We start from the raw sequence: 21,749 nt of genomic DNA, 5'->3' as shown, positions 1-21,749 counted from the left end.
TAATTCGTATGACATTCCACCCGGATCGAGCAGCTCTTTCAAATTACAAGGTGGCAAAAATTCACTTGTCTCTCTTCCGGATAATTCAAGACCGCAAAAATATCAATCATCTTTGCAAGCCAATTCTCGGCTACTTTCGGATCGGGTTCTCCAAGGAATTTAGGGGGAGAAAAATTTTGGAACCATTCTAAAGCTCTATCTTCTCATTCTGCAGGATTTTCAGAGTTTCTAGATTGATTAATAGGATTTTGGCCCTGACGATCCACTAATTGAGTCAATAGATTAGTCATATGATTAATGGTTGTAGCCACTTGGTTTCCTGCTCCAATTTGTGGTCTCTGATTTTGATTAACCCCAGGTTCTTGATCACCCCCTTGTTCTTGGAATTGCCTAGATCCACGCCCACGCCCACTCCTACGCCTCCTACCTTTCACACTTATAATGGTCTAGATATGCAAGAATATTCATTAAACATGGAGGTAGACTAGTATATCAAGTACAATACACCGTAAATTCAAGAAGCCACATACAATAAAACATAATAATAATTTTTCATAGAACACAAGTTTTATACATCATCCAGTACAGGTCTTAACTAGAGTCAGTAAGTACTAGACAGGATCAAGCCACATAACAAATACATAAAGTCATCACAAAATATAGCAACAAGTCTCTTTATAAAAGTCCAAATGAGTACCATCCTAACTCTCAACCCATCCCCTTTTTACAAAAATGTCAAAACAAGGGTCACGCCCTAAAGTCACTGGCTTGACTCTTCGCGGCTCGCCCCCGAGCCAACAGCTTCCTCTTCCTCAATGGGTTCAAATTCAGGCTCATTTCCAACACTAGAAGATTCATCGTCCCAATCTCCAAGTAGGACCTCGTAGTTATTCAAAATTTCTTCAACTCTATTCCTCACTCCCCTAACTCCTTTAGTAAGGCGGTCGTTAACCTTTCGCAGTTGCTTACGAAGAGCATTCGTTCGTTCTTGCTCCTCGAGTACACTCCCCTAAAGCTCCTGAATCCTATCTCTTTGCATCACCATCATAGCCCTCATTCTCTCTATCTCAGCTTGGGTTCTATCCTTATCTTTAGTTACTCTTCTCCTCTCATCTACTACGGCCAAGACCACTTGGTCCGAATAGAAGTAGGTCTTCTAACAGTCGCATCTCCTAATCTTGCGTGTCGAACTCCAACATCGAAGAGGTCCCCCTGGCCTTTCTCGATAACGAACCATCGGGCGGTGCCTTTAAGGGTGCTCCCTTTCACCCGTTTCGCTAGTTTCTTCCATATCCTACAAATCACAATTCAAAACTTAAACAAACTTAAGCATACTTAGAAACCTAGACCCTAACACTTCATACTATCACAAATAGACTTCCCACAACCTTGCCCATACGATTTCAAACCAGACTCTGATACCAACTGTGACGACCCCACCTCCCCCTGAGGCAAACCAAAGGATTTAGCAGGCCGCTTGCCCAACTCTCGTCAGGACTCGATCACTAACTTATAACAACCCTTTTAAAAACAAGAGTCATGTTTCCAACGATAAAAAAGATCCTTGGCCGAAATACATAAGTATGTGAGCAATACAATCTTAAAATTCACTACGAGATCCATTTACAACGATCGAGTTCCCAACTTGCAAAAATAAACTAAAAGTTGGTACAACTGTGCAAAAGCAAAAGATTCCGACAAAATCCAACCCTTCCTAGTTACTCGCCCAAGCGCTCGTCCCCTGTAAGGAAAACAAAACTAGAAGGGTGAGCTTTTGCCTCATGAGGTTCCAAGAAAGTCATGCAACAATGATATCATACTCAAACCACAAAATCATAATACACCGCAATATAGAGCAAGTACACTTCAATTAAGAATTCACATATTCATTTAAAAGGATACATGGCTCTCATGAGTTTGTTCAAGTAATTTGATCAAGAGCCAAGATTCCATTGACACTCCGTCAACATTATACCAAAATACTATCAAGTATTTCACTGCTTCACGTCATCCTCCAACCACCTTTCAACCCCCATCCGGGCCCGCACATCAAAATCAAGAAGGGTAGTACTCGAGTATACCGGTTCAAGTTCAAGAGCTCAAGTGATAGCTCAAGTGCAAGTTCAAGTCCAATTCCACTTAACAAGATCCATGGTTCATTGATCTCATCGACCAAACCCTTGCCGACTCGACTCGACCAACTAGCCAATGGGGTTTGGGGCCTGAAGCACGCAAGAAAGTCAATGGGATAATCACCCGAATGACCAGCAAGTCAAGCACAAGTAAAGCAGCTCATTTAATTCAAATATCAAGAATCTAGCCATGAAGGATCGAGTATGATAAGTACATCCTCGTCCCGATATTATCAAGTCAAGAATAAGTATCTCAACCGAGCAAGCATGTCATTCAAGAAAAACAACATTTCACGTAGTCACTTCACATGCACTTAGAACACTCACCACGATAACAAAGCTTAAGTGTTCGCCTCGGGTGCAACTTCGGCTTCACTTCCAAGCCCTAGAATCAAGTATATGGAGTGCATTAGGATTACTATTCCAAACCACAATATTTAAACAAAACTACGCCCAAATTCCAACTAAGAAATCTCACACCAAATCACATGATTTCTAAATCAATTCAAGGAGAAACATCCATGTATACGTTAGGTCAAAGATTTAAGCAAATGATAGTGCAAACATTTTCTCATTTTCATCCACCAAATTGAATTTAAACTACCCAAATCAATTTTCTCCTAGGCTGGAAATTTATTACTTGAAACTTGGAACATGTAAGAGTGAGGTTTTCACATTTTAAAACCTTTCATTTTCCACTCCAATTCACTACTCATACTTGTGAGAACCCAAAGATTTCTTTATTTTCTAGTCATTATTTTATTTTATTTTGCATATAATTTCTATACCTTTCTTTGTTATATTAATTTTTGAGAGATTTTTTATAAGGGAATTAAGTTGTTAAGACATTTTTCCGGTACAAGTTAGTCTATGTGACGTTAGTAGTGTATATTGGACGTGGGACCCGCTAGTGCAACAAAATTTTGACGACTACGTGATGTTGTGTGACGCCCCGAAAAGTATGAGTGTGAGAACCCGGAAATTTTCTAATTTTCTAGGGTTTATTTTATTTAATCGCCCGCCTTTTCTACATTTTCTTTATTAGAAAAATTCCCCAGATAAAGTTTATGAGTAAATATAGTTTTAAGATGATTTTCCTAGTATCGGGTAGTTTTTGAGAAATTAAGAGTGTATACCGGACGTGGGACCCACTAGTGCGAAAAGTTCGGAAAAATTCGGCGAACTAGGTTAAGTTTTGGATACTGGAATTAAATTACCGGGTGTTATGAGATATTTAGAGGTTGCCAAGTGGATAGGTGTGAGAGAGACAAAAAGTTAGGCAAACAATTATGAAAGTGACATGTGTCACTTGGAGATTTATTCCTACATTTGACTTACTATTCATCTTTTTACCATTTTACTACATAAACCCAAAAATTGACCAAAAACTCTCCAAATTTCAAAGCTTCTTGGCCGAACCTCTTCCTACAAGAAAAGAAAGAAAAGCTTCCAAGTTTCTTGCTCCAATCTTGCCCAATCTCACAAACAAACCGTTTAATCTTGAATTCCTTCCATAAAACCTCTTAGTTTAGTGCTTGTAAGGTGATTAGTGGAGTTGTTGGGAGGAATAAGGTGCCAAGTTGTTCCTTTTCTTGCATTTCAAGGTGAGTAGCTAGGGAATGCTTCCTTTGGTCTTGATAATGTTAAAGTAATGATTTGTCATAGCCTAAGAGGGAATTTTGTGGATTATATCTTGATTTTGGTTGAATTTGGTGAAGTTTTATAATTATTAATGATTTTTCTGATTTAATATGATTCGTATGTTGTGGCTATGTATGATGATTGGAGATGGTAGGATATGGTATATAATAACTCTTGGAGGTGGAAAAAGTGGGTAATTACAACCAATTTCTGTTTGGAAGAAAAAGTGACAAGTCAGGGTTTTTGTGAATAACATTCTGCCCGATTTTGTAGCTCCTAGTTAGAGGCCGAATTGGCCTTGGATTAAAACATGAAAGTTGTAGGGAATGACATTTTAGAGGTGTCTACAAAATTTCAGGTCAATCGGAGTAGCGTAGAATGAGAAAAGTCAAAAGTACCCTTCCTGTCCTGGTTTTACCCGAATGTAAGAATTGCGCCTGTAATTGGTTGTTTTGGCTGGAATTGCTTCAGAATTGGTTGTTGAGACCTTCTGATGAAATGTATCCCTGTTTCTTAGCTTTCAGCTGGTTTTGGAATTTCTGGATTTGGACTTGGAGAGCCTGAGTTATGATGTTTCCGCTAGAATGCATTTTGTGAATCTGTTTTTGCGGTTCTAGAGTAGGAGAGTGCATTTTTGACCTTGTTACACTCGAAACTGGGTTGAGTGACCTTCTGTAATATTGTATCCCTATCTCTTAGCTTAGAAACGGTGGGTCTTGCACCTTTATCCGACAATCGTAGCGCCTTTGGTGCCATTACCGCAAAATGACGTCAAAAACTGTTTTTTCAGGGTTAAAGCTAGCTCCATTTCCGGATTTTCCTGGTTTACTCTAGTGCTTATACATTCTTATGGAGCCCTATTTTGGTGGTATTTGGAATTGGTTTATGACTTGTAATCGAGTTTTATTGTGCTTATTGGAATATTTTAGAGCTTGAATTGTACTTGTACTATTGGGAGCCTATTGAACGGCCGTTGTGAAGAATTTATATTTCGTGTGACTTTGGGATTGGCTGAGGAAATAATGAAGCCATGATGGCTGGAAAAGTTAACAAATTTAGTGGAAGTGCTGTCCGAGCTTTGAAAGGACTTGATTGCATTGAGTTTGTAATCTAAGACTTGGATTTGAGCAAGGCAAGGTTATATGATGGATGATTTCTGAGCCATTGAGGTGAGTGACCTCAAACTATTTCCAAAATTATTTATGAACCGTTTCCTGCATTATTTACTTTTAAACTGTTTCCAAAGTTACTTTTGAACTGTTTTCTTGCATTATTTACTTTTGAACTGTTTTCATGCATATCATGCATGCTTGCATATGAGTGTTCCTTGTTTGTTATATTTCCTTGACTTATTGGCTTGTTATTATGGATTGATAATGTGTTAAGTGCTTTCAATGATTGTTAAAACGAGTTTTCTAGGCGAGTGTGTACTTTATCGCACTCGACCTAAATAAATGTGAAATTTTCAATGATTAATGATTAAATGCTAGTTGCGCATGAATGTAAGCCTTTTGGCTGAACTGTCCACTGCCCCTTGTTACCGATCGACTCGAGCCAAAAGCGGACTCGGTCGGGCGATATGGTGACCTGGGTGAACGTTTTGGTATACTCGAGTATTACCTTTGTAGGTTGGTGGAGGTTGGTGGAGCCTGGACAACGTCCAGGAGAGGGTGAATGAAATGAACGAATGAACGAACGAACGAGGGTTTTATTGATAAAAGAAAAATGCATTTTCAAATGAATGAAGGAAAGGGGAATGACAGGAGAACGAACGTATCCTTTTCATGAATGTTACTATCGCTTTCCATTGTAAATGTTTCTTGAATTATTGATACTCCATATTTAATGTATTGTAAATGTTGTAATTGTTTCTAGACTTATCATTGATTTATGACATCATTGAAATGAACTATTATGAAACCGATTTGATTACTGATTTTACTGGTTACTCGCTGAGCTTCTAACTCACCCCAAAAATATTTTATTCCCCTCCACAGGGCTCAAGGCGAAGGAAGGACTTGTTGTGCTTATTCACGTGAATGGACGGCCTATGTTTTGTACAATTTGGATTTGGATTCATTTTATGTTTAGTTGGGAATTGTTTCCGCTTCGCTTATGACATGTAATTGTTGGAACATTTGATGTAATATTTGAGATTTATATTGTAATTCATTTGAGGAATGTAGTGAACGACTGAGTCCCGACGAGAGCTGGGCAGGCGGTCCGCCGAACTCTCTGGTTCGCCTTAGGGGGAGGTGGGGCTGTCACAGTTGATATCAGAGCTTAGGTTTCATATCTCTGTAATGTATCCTAGGCTTGAAGTTTAGGATGCCGGACTGTGGGTTTGGTTTGCAATATTAGTGATTCTTGCGGGATATCTCGACTTGATTGGTACAAGATGGAATGTCGAGGACGACATTTTTTTAAGGAGGGGAGATTGTGACGCCCCGAAAAGTATGAGTGTGAGAACCCGAAAATTTTCTAATTTTCTAGGGTTTATTTTATTTAATCGCCCGCCTTTTCTACATTTTCTTTATTAGAAAAATTTCCCAGATAAAGTTTATGAGTAAATATAGTTTTAAGATGATTTTTCTAGTATCGGGTAGTTTTTGAGAAATTAAGAGTGTATACCGGACGTGGGACCCACTAGTGCGAAAAGTTCGGAAAAATTCGGCCAACTAGGTTAAGTTTTGGATACTGGAATTAAATTACCGGGTGTTATGAGATATTTAGAGGTTGCCAAGTGGATAGGTGTGAGAGAGACAAAACGTTAGGCAAACAATTAATGAAAGTGACATGTGTCACTTGGAGATTTATTCCTACATTTGACTTACTATTCATCTTTTTACCATTTTACTACATAAACCCAAAAATTGACCAAAAACTCTCTAAATTTCAAAGCTTCTTGGCCGAACCTCTTCCTACAAGAAAAGAAAGAAAAGCTTCCAAGTTTCTTGCTCCAATCTTGCCCAATCTCACAAACTAACCGTTTAATCTTGAATTCCTTCCATAAAACCTTTTAGTTTAGTTCTTGTAAGGTGATTAGTGGAGTTGTTGGGAGGAATAAGGTGCCAAGTTGTTCCTTTTCTTGCATTTCAAGGTGAGTAGCTAGGGAATGCTTCCTTTGGTCTTGATAATGTTAAAGTAAAGATTTGTGATAGCCTAAGAGGGAATTTTGTGGATTATATCTTGATTTTGGTTGAATTTGGTGAAGTTTTATAATTATTAATGATTTTTCTGATTTAATATGATTCGTATGTTGTGGCTATGTATGATGATTGGAGATGGTAGGAGATGGTATATAATGACTCTAGGAGGTGGAAAAAGTGGGTAATTACAACCAATTTCTGTTTGGAAGAAAAAGTGACAAGTTAGGGTTTTTGTGAATAACATTCTGCCCGATTTTGTAGCTCCTAGTTAGAGGCTGAATTGGCCTTGGATTAAAACATAAAAGTTGTAGAGAATGACATTTTAGAGGTGCCTACGAAATTTCAGGTCAATCGGAGTAGCGTAGAATGAGAAAAGTCGAAATTACCCTTGCTGTCCTGGTTTTACCCGAATGTAAGAATTTTGCCTGTAATTGGTTGTTTTGGCTGGAATTGCTTCCGAATTGGTTGTTGAGGCCTTCTGATGAAATGTATCCCTATTTCTTAGCTTTCAGCTGGTTTTAGAATTTCTGGATTTGGACTTGGAGAGCCTGAGTTATGATGTTTCCGCTAGAATGCGTTTTGTGAATCTGTTTTTGCGGTTCTAGAGTAGGAGAGTGCATTTTTGACCTTGTTACACTCGAAACTGGGTTGAGTGACCTTCTGTAATATTGTAGCCCTATCTCTTAGCTTAGAAACGGTGGGTCTTGCACCTTCATCCGACAATCGTAGCGCCTTTGATGCCATTACCGTAAAATGACGTCAAAAACTATTTTTTCAGGGTTAAAGCTAGCTCCATTTCCGGATTTTCCTGGTTTACTCTAGTGCTTATACATTCTTATGGAGCCCTATTTTGGTGGTATTTGGAATTGGTTTATGACTTGTAATCAAGTTTTATTGTGCTTATTGGAATATTTTAGAGCTTGAATTGTACTTGTACTATTGGGAGCCTATTGAACGGCCGTTGTGAAGAATTTATATTTCGTGTGACTTTGGGATTGGCTGAGGAAATAATGAAGCCATGATGGCTGGAAAAGTTAGCAAATTTAGTGGAAGTGCTGTCCGAGCTTGGAAAGGACTTGATTGCATTGAGTTTGTAATCTAAGACTTGGATTTGAGCAAGGCAAGGTTATATGATGGATGATTTCTGAGCCATTGAGGTGAGTGACCTCAAACTATTTCCAAAGTTATTTATGAACCGTTTCCTGCATTATTTACTTTTAAACTGTTTCCAAAGTTACTTTTGAACTGTTTTCTTGCATTATTTACTTTTGAACTGTTTTCTTGCATATCATGCATGCTTGCATATGAGTGTTCCTTGTTTGTTATATTTCCTTGACTTATTGGCTTGTTATTATGGATTGATAATGTGTTAAGTGCTTTCAATGATTGTTAAAACGAGTTTTCTAGGCGAGTGTGTACTTTATCGCACTCGACCTAAATAAATGTGAAATTTTCAATGATTAATGATTAAATGCTAGTTGCGCATGAATGTAAGCCTTTTGGCTGAACTAGTGTGAGAACCCGTAATTTTCATTTTCTAGGTTTTAGAATTTTTCAAGGCTTGTTTTTTGCATTTTCGTGATTAGAAAATTTTTTTATATAATTTTAAGGAGCAGATATAGTTTTTAGATGATTTTTCTAGTATCGAATAGATTTTGAGAAATTAAGAACGTATACCGGACGTGGGACCCACTAGTGCGAAAAGTTCGGAAAATTTCGGCCAACTAGGTTAAGTTTTGGATACTGGAATTATTTTATCGGGTGTTATGAGATATTTAGAGGTTACCAAGTGGTTGGTGTGAGAGAGACAAAAGTTAGGCAAGTAATTAATGAAAGTGACATGTGTCACTTAGAGATTCCATCTTCAATTTGACTTACTATTTATCCTTTTACCATTTATTACATAAACCCAAAAATTGACTAAAAATCTTCCATTTCTTCCAAGCTTGTGGCCGAACCTCTCTTGACAAGAAGAAGAAAAAAACTCCACAAGTTCTTGATTTCATCTTGCTCCAAATCATCAAAACAACTACTTAGTCTTACTTTTGTTCCATAAAACCTCTTCACTTAGTGATTTTGAGGTGATTGGTGAAGTTATTTGGAAGGTTGAGGTGACCCATAGCTCTCTCTCTCTCTTGTTTTAAAGGTAAGTCATGAAGAACCACCCTCCTCCCTTATTTGATGCTTAAATCATGCTTAGTGGTTGTATAAGATGCAAATTTATGGGTTATATCTTGAGTTGTGGTTGAATTGATGAACTTTTATTATTTTTGGGGATTTTCTGTTTTCATATGAACATGATTGTGTGGCTATATATGATGATTGGAAATGGTATATAAGGCATCTAGAAGGTGGAAAAAGTGGACAATTGCAATCAATTTCTGTTTTGGAAGAAATTCTGGAAAATTAGGGTTCTTGGTTCTTCATTCTGTCCGAAATTTTTGGTCCTAGATAGAGGCCGAATTGGCCTTGGCTTAAAACATGAAAGTTGTAGGGAATAACATTTTAGAGGTGCCTACAAAATTTCAGGTCAATCGGAGTAGCGTAGAGTGAGAAAAGTCGAAATTACTATTGCTGTTCTGGTTTTACCCGAAATTGGGATTTGCGACGGTAATTGGTTGTTTTGGCTGGAATTGCTTCCGAATTGGTTGTTGAGACCTTCTGATGAAATTTATCCCTGTTTCTTAGCTTTCAGCTGGTTTTGGAATTTCTGGATTTGGACTTGTAGAGCCTGAGTTATGATGTTTCCGCTAGAATGCGTTTTGGTGAATCTGTTTTACGTTGTTGATGACGTATCTTGCATTTTTGACCTGTTTCCACTCAAAACTGGGTTGAGTGACCTTCTGTGAAGTTGTAGCCCTGTCTTTTAGCTTCGAAATGGTGGGTCTTGTACCCTCATCCGATAATTGTAGTGCATTTGGTGCTATTACCGCAAAGTAAAGTCAAAACCTGTTTTTTTTGCAGGGCCAAAGTTAATTGCATGTTCGAATTTTCTGGTTTCTTTAATGTTTGTATATGTTTATGGAACCCTATTGGGGTCATATTTGGCATTGGTTTATGACTCGTTATCGAGTCTCCTTGTATTTGTTTGCATGTTTTAGGGATTATTTTCATTCCGGTCATTTCCTAGCTAACTTTTGTACTTGTACTACTTTGAGCCTAGTGAACGGCTTTTGGGAAATGAGATGACTTTTGTGTGAGATGTTGAGACTGATTTGAGGAATTAATGAAGCCATGATGGCTGGAAAATAGGTAAACACAAGGGATATGCTGCCGAAATTTTACTTAAAGGCTAGTTGGATTTACTTGTGATTTGAGCGAAGGGCTTTTGGGTTGTTTGCGCTTAGGTCTTCATGTTACCTTTTCGTTTCCAAGAAAATCATGTTTTCCACCCTTGCATTACTATTTATTTGGCAAGGCGTACGACGTGTAGGCGAGCCTCACTTGTGCATTCCGTTCACTCGATTTTGGATATGAAACCTTCAATTGGTTTATTTTGATTATTTTAGGCTTTCTTGGCGATTAAAGCCAATCCGAAGTGAAAACTTTTGAGGTATCTGTACTTGAATCGGTGAGTGTACCACTCCCCTCCATTGCTGTTTAACTTGATTTCTGCTCTGCAATCTGTTTAATTTGTTTGAGACGAGGGTGTACTTTATCACACTCGTTCTCTTGTCTGTTCATAGCCAATTTACTATGCAAAATTTGAATCTGTTATCTGTGTCTGCATCTGTTCAGATTTCTGTGACCTATGAGCTCAAATCCTGTGGCTAAGTTTTTCGAGTCGGGCCGGCAAGGGCCTGGACGATTAGATAACGAACCACGGTAGTCTGTTTTGGGATCTTTGGGTATTGAGACCCTTGATTCCGGTATACTCGAGTATTACCATTTCTGTTCATTTGCGGTGAGCGGGCCCGGTAAAGGGGTGTTTGGTGAACGGGATTCGGTGTAAAGTGGGGTCTACGGGCGTTGGTTCTATATACGTTGACGGAGAGTCAACCGGCTTGGATCAAGTACTGCGCTGGAAAGCTGGCTCCTGAGAGCCACCTGTATCCTTCCTATGTGAATCATTAGTTACTTTACTATACATCTGGCATGTGTATCTGATTTGTTAAGTGTGAAATGCCATGATTTTTCTGCTATATTTTTGGTACCTCATTGAGCGCAAGCTCACCCCTTTCTGTTCCTTTTTGTTTTCCTTACAGGAAAATAAATACTTTTGGACTGGATTTGACAAATGGCTGCCAAATTGAGCTAGTTGAACATATCTTTTGTATAGCTCATGTATTAAAATCCTAAATGTACTTTTGGGAACTGTTTTCCTTTTGATTTGGCAAACCAGACATGTATCCACTTTTGAATACTTTTGTATGCCACTTTGGCTTGTAAATGCTAAGTTTCAAGATTGGAATGTTTGCTTGGTATTTGGTTGGGTTCTGACGGGTCGGTTACTATTCATAGCCGACTTCGATTTTATTTTTTTTGTAATTTTAACATTTTGATTTGTTTACCCGCGTTGGTAAGTTTCGGGATGTATTAGTTCGTTCTATACCGAACCGTTAGTCCTGGCGAGAGCTGGGCAGGCGGTCCGCCAAACCCTTTGGTTCGCCTTAGGGTAAGGTGGGGCTGTCACAACTGGCCACTGCCCCTTGTTACCGATCGACTCGAGCCAGAAGCGGACTCGGTCGGGCGATATGGTGACCTGGGTGAACGTTTTGGTATACTCGAGTATTACCTTTGTAGGTTGGTGGAGGTTGGTGGAGCCTGGACAACGTCCAGGAGAGGGTGAATGAAATGAACGAATGAACGAACGAACGAGGGTTTTATTGATAAAAGAAAAATGCATTTTCAAATGAATGAAGGAAAGGGGAATGACAGGAGAACGAACGTATCCTTTTCATGAATGTTACTATCGCTTTCCATTGTAAATATTTCTTGAATTATTGATACTCCATATTTAATGTATTGTAAATGTTGTAATTATTTCTGGACTTATCATTGATTTATGACATCATTGAAATGAACTATTGTGAAACCGATTTGATTACTGATTTTACTGGTTACTCGCTGAGCTTCTAGCTCACCCCAAAAATATTTTATTCCCCTCCACAGGGCTCAAGGCGAAGGAAGGACTTGTTGTGCTTATTCACGTGAATGGACGGCCTATATTTTGTACAATTTGGATTTGGATTCATTTTATGTTTAGTTGGGAATTGTTTCCGCTTCGCTTATGACATGTAATTGTTGGAACATTTGTTGTAATATTTGAGATTTATATTGTAATTCATTTGAGGAATGTAGTGAACGACTGAGTCCCGGCGAGAGCTGGGCAGACGGTCCGCCGAACCCTCTGGTTCGCCTTAGGGGGATGTGGGGCTGTCACATGTTGTATTAAGGAATATTATTTTTACAAGGCGCTCGGGGATCATTAGAGGTTAACTAGGTAAATTAATCATTGGTAGCCAAAAGGATGACAATAAACCCTAGTGCACTATTTGTCGCGAAACCAATGAATGGTGGCTTTTGACCAAGACGTTCTTACTTCTAGTAAATACAAAAATTTGACTAAAATTCCCTTTTATTTTGACTCAATTACTTTATGATAGTTTTACTACTCATTTACGCCCTCAATAATTGTAATGAATAAGAGATTTAAGGGATTTACCCTTAGTTTTATAGTTCGGGTAAATTAGGGTTTTCACGTATTTTGGCCGTGTGATCACTTGGTGAGGTGTGTGTACTAAATTTGGTGGTTAAAATTGAGTTTTAGATAATAAAAAGTGTGTGATTAGAAGTAATAATAAGAAAAACGAATTTGGGCTTTCTCTCTAGAATCGGGCTTCCTCACCATTTTCGGGCTTTGCAAGGTTAGTAGGGTTTCATGGCGGCTCCCCAGCATGGGGAGGCGCCGCTTCTTGTTCGTCCTTCGAAGACGTTTGCCTCCATTCTGGCTCAATCTCCGTCTTCTTCGTCCTCTGGCATTGGCCATCTCAGTACTTACAAGGGGGAGCCTTCGTTGGTGATCTCCCGTCAAGATATGTTACAGATAGCGGCACCTTATTCTAATGCACTGGTTGGCAGGTTTGCATTTGGTCGCCCTTCCATGGAGATTATTCGCAAATTTATTGTTTCTTTGGGGCTGAAGGGTGAGTGTCCGATAGGGTTATTAGATTCCAAGCATATTCTCTTACGACCTTCCGTGGAGGAGGATTACACCAGACTCTGGTGTCGAAAGTCTTGGTACATCGGCAAATTCCATATGTCCCTGTCGAAATGGACAATCGATTTTAAGCCGGGAGCAGAGTCGTCCATCGCACCAGTTTGGGTCAATTTCCCAGGTCTTCCATTGCCGTTTTTTGAAAAGCAGTTTCTGCTTAAGCTGGGTAACTTACTGGGCCGACCATTAAAGGTGGATGAAGCTACGGCTGCGCTGAAGCGTCCGTCTGTAGCGCGAATATTGTTGGAAGTTGATGTATTGAATTCTCCAAGATCCAGGATTTGGATAGGGGATGATCAGTGGGGTTTTTGGCAGAAGATTGAGTATGAAGAATATCCTTTGTACTGCGTTTTTTGCTCGTCCATTGGTCATGTCGAAAGTACCTGTCATCAGAAGCATCCGGAATTGCGGCCTGTGCGACGCGCTAGACCATCAGTTCCGTCTCAAGGCAGGCAAGTCTTTCAACCGAAGGGAGGACCGGCTGTCGATGAATCTCCTCCTGTGGTGGATTCGGGGGTTGTGGCAGCCCCAAGGGTACAAGTGCGCGAAAGCAGTAATCCCACTGCAGATTTCTCTATTACTGTTATCCCTTCATCTTCGTCTAACCCTGTTAGGGGTAATCCTACACAGACTACTGTTCATGCTCAGGATCCCGTTCTCCCTGATTCATATCGGGGGGTGCTGCGAATACACAGAATGATCTCTCAGTACTGACTTGTTTTCCTCCGGATTCTTCCTCTCCGGTTAAAGCTTTATCGGACACAATTCCTTCTTTCGGCCGAGATGATATTTTGTTGACTAAATCTGTGCCTTCAATGCCGCAGCGCGAGCGGGCTTGTTCCCTTTCTCCTCGACGGCATGAAGGTCATGCTCGTCTAGTGCGCTATAACTCTGAGGGACAGTTAGGGTTGAAAGGTATCTCTTTGGATGAGTTAAAAAATTTTAGGGATCGGCTGGCCAGCAGAATTGCAGCATCTAAGTTAAGCGATGACCCGGTTGTCCCTGGAGCTCTTCTGGATGATACAGACACACAATTGCTGCAAAATTTGGTTCAAAGTCACAAGACTCGTGGTAGGCAGACCAGAAAAAGAGACGGTAAGCCTTCATCTGCTCCTTATAACCTTCGGTCTCATAATGTTAGATCCGATTAAGTTTATAGTGTGGAACATTCGGGGTGCTGCGAATAAGGAGTCGTTGAGGCACATTCGTAGCGCTTGTAGATCAAACGATATTCGTTTACTGATCCTATTGGAGCCATTAGCTAATGTCTCCCATTTGGATAGTGTGCAGCTGTTCTTGGGTTTTGATTTTGCACAGTCCTTCTTGCACAACAAAATTTGGATTTTCTGGTGTTCAGATGCGCGATATTCTTTTGTAGAAGCTGCGGATCAGGTGGTCCATATACATGTGTCTTTCCCCTCTGGTTCTTCCATTTTTATTTCGGCTGTTTACGCGAGGTGTAACAGAATTGGTAGGCGACAGTTATGGGAGGCTCTGGAGCATTTTTCAACGTCTGTTACACTCCCATGGATGGCCGTAGGGGATTACAATGTTATTTCTTCTGTGGAGGAAAGGATTGGAGGTTCAGCCCCGAATATTCGTGACCTGGAAGAATTTAACTCTGCATTAAATCGGAGTGGACTATTTCCGGTACAGTTTGATGGGTCTGCCTACACATGGACTAATGGGCGTATGTGGCAGCGGCTTGATCGAGCGGTCGTTAATGCTGGTTGGCTGTCTTCTATTGAGCTGACTCGAGTTGCTCATCTTCAGCGAGGGCGATCTGATCATTGTCCGTTGCTGGTTAAGGGGGGCAGCATGGCAAGGCGGCGGTCGTCCTTTCGCTTTCTTAATGTTTGGCGGAGTCATCCTACTTTTCAACAAACAGTTACGTCTGCTTGGGCTCAGCCTGTTCCTGGAATTGGAATGTAGAAATTTTTTAATAAGTTGAAGGTGGTTAAGCGAGTTTTAGCTGGATGGAATGTGGATGTTTTTGGGAATGTCTCTCAACGGGTCAAAGTGGCAGCGGATAATCTATTGGCCAAGGAATTGTTGTATGATCAAAATAGGGACGGTTTGTCTAGGTCGGCAGTACATGAGGCACGGGCACTCCATTCTCGGGAGCTAGCCTTAGAATGTGAATTCTGGAGACAGAAGGCAGCGATCAAATGGATCAAAGAAGGCGACGCGAATACCTCTTTTTTTCCATGCAACGGTTAAGCAGAAACGCAGCTCTAATTTTATTGCACGGATTAGGGGCACCGGGGACAGTTGGCTTGATAATATCGAGGATATTAAACTGTCAGCGTCTGATTTTTTCTCCTCTTTGTTCACAGCCGACCGCGATGTTAGTTCAGGGAGCAGGCCTTCACTTGAGCTGCCTAAGCTTACGCCAGAAGAGAATGACATGCTGCTGAAATCTCTATCGGTGGATGAGGTTTATACTGTAGTGTGCTCAATGGACCCTCAGAGCGCTGCGGGGCCTGATGGGTTTGGCGGGGGTTTTTATCAAAGTTGTTGGGAGTGTATAAGAGATGACTTCATGGACGGGGTGCAGGATTTTTTTGCTGGTGCCACAATGCCACGCGGATTTTCCAGTACGACGATCATTTTACTCCCCAAGAGGGAAGGCGCATGTGGGTGGAAAGATTTTCGACCAATAAGTTTAGCTAATGTTAGTGCCAAGATCATTTCTAAGGTTTTGTCCACCCGTATCAACCAGCTCCTTCCTAGGTTGATTTTAGAGTTTCAGACTGGTTTTATTCCGGGCAGGGGAATACAAGATAATGTTTTGCTAGCTCAGGAATTGATTCTGGATTTGGACAAAAAGCTGCGTCACCCTAATGTAATCTTGAAGTTGGATATGGAGAAGGCGTATGACAGGGTGGATTGGGGGTTTTTGTTATATATGCTGCGAGAATTTGGTTTTAAAGAAGGGGTAGTGGATCTGGTTTTTCGGTTAGTATCCAACGTCTGGTTTTCTGTCCTGGTTAATGGGGAGCTCACCGGCTTTTTCAAGTCGACTAGAGGGGTTCGCCAGGGGGATCCGTTATCGTCCACTCTTTTCCTTTTTGTCTCGGAATTTCTTGGAAGGGGTCTTCAGCGGCTGTTTTCTAGCAATCCAGCGTTTAGATTTTTGTCTAAGGGAGGGATGGTCCCGTTTCTTGCGTTTGCCGATGACGTGATTATTTTCACCCGGGCATCGACTGAATGCTTACAGGCGGTCTCGTCCTGTTTACACGACTATCAAGCTCTCTCTGGCCAAAAAATTAATCTCTCTAAGAGTCGCTTTCTGTGTTCGTCGAAGCTCTCTTCGGAGATTATCCAATTAATTCAGCAAGAAACGGGGTTTCAAGGTCAGCCTTGGCCTGTCAAATATTTGGGAGTCCCGCTTTCTCTTGGCCGTAGCAAAGCTATCTTATTTGATGGAGTAATTGCCTCCGTGAGAGCAAAGCTTCACCATTGGAGTTCCCGGTTTCTGTCTGCTGGGGGGAAGCTCATATTGATTCGTCATGTGTTGAGTTCTATGCCTCTTTACCTCCTGCAGGTTACTAAACCGCCTAAGGGGGTCTTTATTAGATTGGGCAAGCTGTTTAACGCCTTTTTATGGGATGGCAAGGATGGTAGGAGGATTCATTGGTCCTCTTGGGAAAAAGTCTGTTTTCCAGTTGAAGAAGGGGGATTGGGGTTTCGGTCTCTTTTGGATTTGGAGAGGGCTTTTGCAATGAAATTATGGTGGACAATACGTCAAAAGAGCTCTCCTTGGGCCAGATTTATGCACCGTAAGTACATTGGCGAGCAACATCCAGGTTTGGCTTCGGCTGCTGTGGGGTCGGCAACATGGAAGAGGGTCTGTTTGGTGCGGGCTATCACTGAAGATAACATTCGTTGGCGGCTCGGTGAAGGCTTCATCGATTTGTGGTATGATCGATGGCTTTTCAATGAACCACTTAGCAGCCAGGTTACTGGTGCGCCTCCTCACTTTTTGGTAGCTGAGTTTTACACCTCTACGGGGTGGAATACTGATCGTCTCCTCCAGGTTCTTCCACGATCTATTGTTAATATTATTTCTCAAACATTTGTTGATCCGAAGCTTAAGGACGAGTTAATTTGGGCTCCTTCCGCTGATGGTGCATTTTCAGTGTCGTCAGCCTGGGAACTGGTTCGGCAGCGGCGTAACACGTCTTTGGTTTGCCGTGGAATTTGGTGTCCGTTACTCCCGTTAAAAATGTCGTACTTAGCTTGGAGGGTTTTGTCTGATTTTCTCCCTCTGGACGACAAGCTCCGGTCTAGAGGAATGGCCATGGTTTCTAAATGTGATTGCTGTGGTAATGCGGTGGAATCCTTGAATCATATTTTCTTACATGGCAGGTTAGCAAGTGCTGTTTGGCAGCATTTCTTTCTGGCTTGCGGAATTCAGTGGCGTTCATTCTCATGTGTTTCTTCACTGCTAGTGGTGTGGTTCCAATCTTCTAGCAATGGTCGATTGGATCATGTTCGGTGTGTCATACCGGTAGTGGTGTTATGGTTTCTATGGCGTAGTAGAAATGATGCTCGGTTTGGAAATCTTCACCCTGTCCATTCCAAAGTTATCTTCGAAGCCAATGGGTGGTTGGTTGCTAAGGGGGCGGCTTGTATGTTAAACAAAGTGCAGTTGGAGGGGGATATGGATACGTATTTTGCACGGTTTTTTCGGGTCAAGCCAGCCAAATCCTTCTGTCTGAAGGCTATATCATGGATGAAGCCGCCTAGAGGGTCGTTCAAACTCAACACAGATGCAAGTGTGATCAATGGTTTAGCTAAAGGTGGTGGGGTGGTACGTGATTCTGAAGGGAAGATGATTGGTGCTTTTTATGAGAAATTTGGGGAATATGAAGTGGTATATGCGGAGGGCTTAGCATTGTGTTCTGGGCTGCAGTGGTGTATGGGGGCAGGGTTGTCAGGTATTTTGGTAGAGGTGGATTCCTTAGTGTTGGTAAGGTTGGTCCAGAATCGATCGGTTGGTAAGTGGCCGTTGTGCAGCGTCTTAAGTCAACTTCGCTTGTTACTGGGCAAGGTGAAGGGGTCTATTACACATATTCATCGTGAGGCGAATGCCGTGGCAGATAGCTTAGCAGCGTTATCTCGGGAGAGTCCATATGTTACTTTTCAATTTGTTCAGCAGCTTCCAAGTAGAGTTCGGTCGCTGATTAATTTGGATGCGATAGGTTTTCCATACATTCGCAGGTTTCCTGTGTAGGTATAGCTCCTAGTTATCCGGCATGTTTTGAAGGTTGGGAATTTTTCCACCTTCTTGGGTTTATCCGTTGTTATAAATAAAATATTGGGGGTTTCCCCCTTTATATTAAAAAAAAAAAAAAAGAGTAATAATAATAAATTAGTGAATTATGAGTGAAAACTCTAGTACGCGCGAGATAAGGAAAACGGTGTGAACCGACGTATACCGTTTTTTACCGAGTGAGTACACCATTTGAACACTACTTTATTACCTTAATATCCTTGTTTTTATTTCAGCTAATTAACTCTAAAATATCTCTTAAACCAGCCACAATATTTGACCAAAGAAAAAGAAAAAAAAAAGAAAAAATTGGGCTTTGATCCTACGACGACACTTGTCGAAAATCTACCCAACTTTGACCCAAGTTTCTTACCTTTACTAAACCTCAAAATTTGACCAAAATTTCCTTCACTTTCATGTCTTCTTGGCCGAAAATAGGGAGAGGAAAAAAGAGAGAAAACTTCATCTTGCATCTTCAATTTCTTCTTCAAATCTTGAGTTCCAACCGTTAAAATTGCAAACTACTCCATAAAAGTTACTCACTAAGAAGGTTTAGAGCTTTTGGGGGAGTGATTTTGGAAGAAGAAACCCTAAACTACCATCTTTCTTAAGGTTCCAAGGTAACTTGTCTAGAAATCCCTCTTTGCTCTTAATAATTGTAAATTGGTGGATTAGAGTTGTTAAATATGTAGTTTTGTGAGAAATTTCATAGGTTGAAGTAGTGTTATGATAAATTTCAGTTTTTATGGTGAATTTTCTGCTCTCATGTGATGATTAATGATTGGCCATGGTTTGATAGTTTTGTTATGTGATAAATTAGTGTATTATGTGCTAGATGGACTTGCCTAAAGAAAATTTCTAGCTTTAAGGTTGAAACTGCCCTGTTCTTACCTGTTTAATTCGTCCATGTTAGAAGCCGAATCAAACTTAGGTCAAAACATGAAAGTTGTAGGAAATTGTGTTAAATAGTTGCCTACAAAATTTCAAATTAATCGGAGTACGGTAGCATGTGAAATGACAAAAATACCCTTGACTGCCAAATGTACTGTTTTGTGGATAGTGTTCTATTTTCTCTGAGATTGCACATTTTGACCTGAAAATGAACGAATTGGGTTTTGATGTATTCATAGGAAATGTAGTTCTCTATCTTAGCTTCGAAATGGTATAAAGTGTACCTCAATCTGATAAGCTTAGCTTCGGTTGTGACCGAAACGTCAACAGATGTCAAACCTGTTATTTTGTTATTTGTCTTGAACATTAGTTCCGGTCGCATTGCTAGCATTATTTTGTAATTGAATGACATTGAGCCTAGTGAAAGGCTATTGTGGTAAGATTATTTGTGTGTGATTTTGGGGCTGAATTGAGAAAAATAATAAACCCATAAATGGTTGAAAAATAGGTAAATACAAAGGGCGTGCTGCCCAAATTTTCACTCTAGAGCTACTTGGATGTACTCGCGACTTGAGCGAAAGGTTTTAGGGTTGTTCATGTTTTTAAAACCAACTGCTACCTTTTTACTCCAATGCCACGTTGTTATCTCTTTATCCTAGTAGTTAACTTGACTAAGCACACGACTTGTAGTCGAGTTTCATTTGTGCATTCCGTTTCTTGGGTTTGTGGATGGGGGAAACCATAATTATTTTACCTTGGTTGTTGTTAGGACGTGACGGTGATCAAAGCCATCCTTTGGGAGAAAACTTTTGAAGTTATCTTTGCTTGAACTGGTGAGTGTACCACTCCCCTGATTTGTTGTTTAATTGGTTTATTTGTACTTGAAATTAGTGACTTGAATGACTATGAACTCTGTTTATTCTGAATGAGATGAGTGTGTACTTTATCACACTCATTCTCTTGCCTGTGCGATCGTTTACTGTGTGAATTTGAATCTGTTATCTGTTTCTGTTTTGACGTCGTTTGGAGGTTTGTATGCAACGACCCTTCTGAGACCTCTGAGCTCAAAACCTGTGGCTAGTTACTCGAGTCGAGCCGGCAAGGGCCTGGTCGATTAGATAATGAGCCATGGTAGTCTGTTTCTGGAAAATCTTTAGGTATTGGAGACTCTGGATTTTCGGTATACTCGAATATTACCACCTCTGTTCTGTGTATGGTGTTCGGGTCCGGCAAGGGGTGTGTTCGGGCCCGGCAAGGGGTATGTTCGGTGGACGGAATTTGATGTCAAGTGGGATCTACGGTCATGTTTGTTTCTTCGGACGTTGACGGAGCGTCAACAAGTTGGGATCAAATAGTACAATGGGAATTTTGGCTCCTGAGAGCCACCTATATCTTTTCATTTGAGGTGTTTGTTCATTTCCTTATATGTTGTGTATATGTGCCTTAAAAGTGAAATGCCATGATCCATGACTATTTGTACTTGTGATACCTCATTGAGCGTAAGCTCACCCCGTTCCTGTTATCCTTGTTTTCCTTACAGGGTTCCATATTTTGAGAGCTGTGATTTTTGAAGAAAGAGTCGAGTTAGTGTAGACATTCTTTTGATCATGCTCCTCTGTAACCGAAACCCTAATTATATTTTGTATATGTATGGTTACTATGGCTTGTATTTCAAGTTAACTTATTGAAAACTCTGATGTATATATGTATATAAGTGTTTAATCAAGTGTTTCACGTGTATTCGTTTGAGATTGTACGTTTCTATGGTTATGTGAACTTTCTTGTATCCATTGGGGAAATCGAGCAAGTGCGAACCTTGAATGAGGAAGAAAAAAATTGGTTGGATTTTGACGTGGCTGCGGTCCTTTGCTGTTTCCGATGATTCATTTTTCCAAAGTTCTTTGGACTGTTTGGTAAGGTTTATGAATGATTTGATCCGTAGTCTTGGCGAGATCTGGGCAGGCGGTCCGCCGACCCATTGGTTCCGCCTTAGGGGAAGGTGGGGCCGTCACAGATGGTATCAGAGCTGCTTCGCGTGGTCTCTACGCGAAGTGAGCTTGGGCCAAGTGGTGAATAAGTGTAAAGGACTAAGTGCTCTTTTGAGCACAAGCTATGGATCGTGAAATATTATAGGTTTCAAACCTTTCTCGTGGTACTTGGAGATAATAGATATGCATGTCAGGGAGGAATCTTAAATGTAGATGATTTACTCTTGGGGACTGGCCAGCTCGAATTGTGAATTATCTTATTTTGGATTCTTGTACTCGAATACTAAAGATGAGAGCCTAGGTTAGAAATAACTTGGGTGAGCTAGAACTTTGATTCTACGGAACTTCGTGTGATGTGTTAAGGTATCATTAAGTATGATTAACGCTATCTACGATATAAACTGCGCTATTCTTGTTGGTTACGGATGGAGCTCCTAGAGAGGGAGACGCACC

At 40.6% G+C, this 21,749-nt stretch overlaps 1 protein-coding gene across 1 annotated transcript; it reads left to right on the top strand.

Moving 5' to 3' along the window:
* Window positions 1–13,954: 13,954 nt before the first annotated feature.
* Window positions 13,955–18,378, top strand: LOC113771199. Its single transcript, XM_027315810.1, has 4 exons — window positions 13,955–14,234; window positions 14,281–14,960; window positions 15,072–15,213; window positions 15,476–18,378. Exons 1-4 carry the CDS (start codon window positions 13,955–13,957, stop codon window positions 18,376–18,378), a joined length of 4,005 nt encoding a protein of 1,334 aa, XP_027171611.1.
* The last annotated feature ends 3,371 nt before the right edge of the window (window positions 18,379–21,749 follow it).

This window comes from Coffea eugenioides, chromosome 5 (genome assembly GCF_003713205.1).
Source record: "Coffea eugenioides isolate CCC68of chromosome 5, Ceug_1.0, whole genome shotgun sequence".
In the NCBI taxonomy this organism is placed as follows: Eukaryota; Viridiplantae; Streptophyta; class Magnoliopsida; order Gentianales; family Rubiaceae; genus Coffea; species Coffea eugenioides.
Note: the sequence above shows the minus strand (reverse complement) of the source record. Positions and strands in the feature narration are given on the sequence as shown.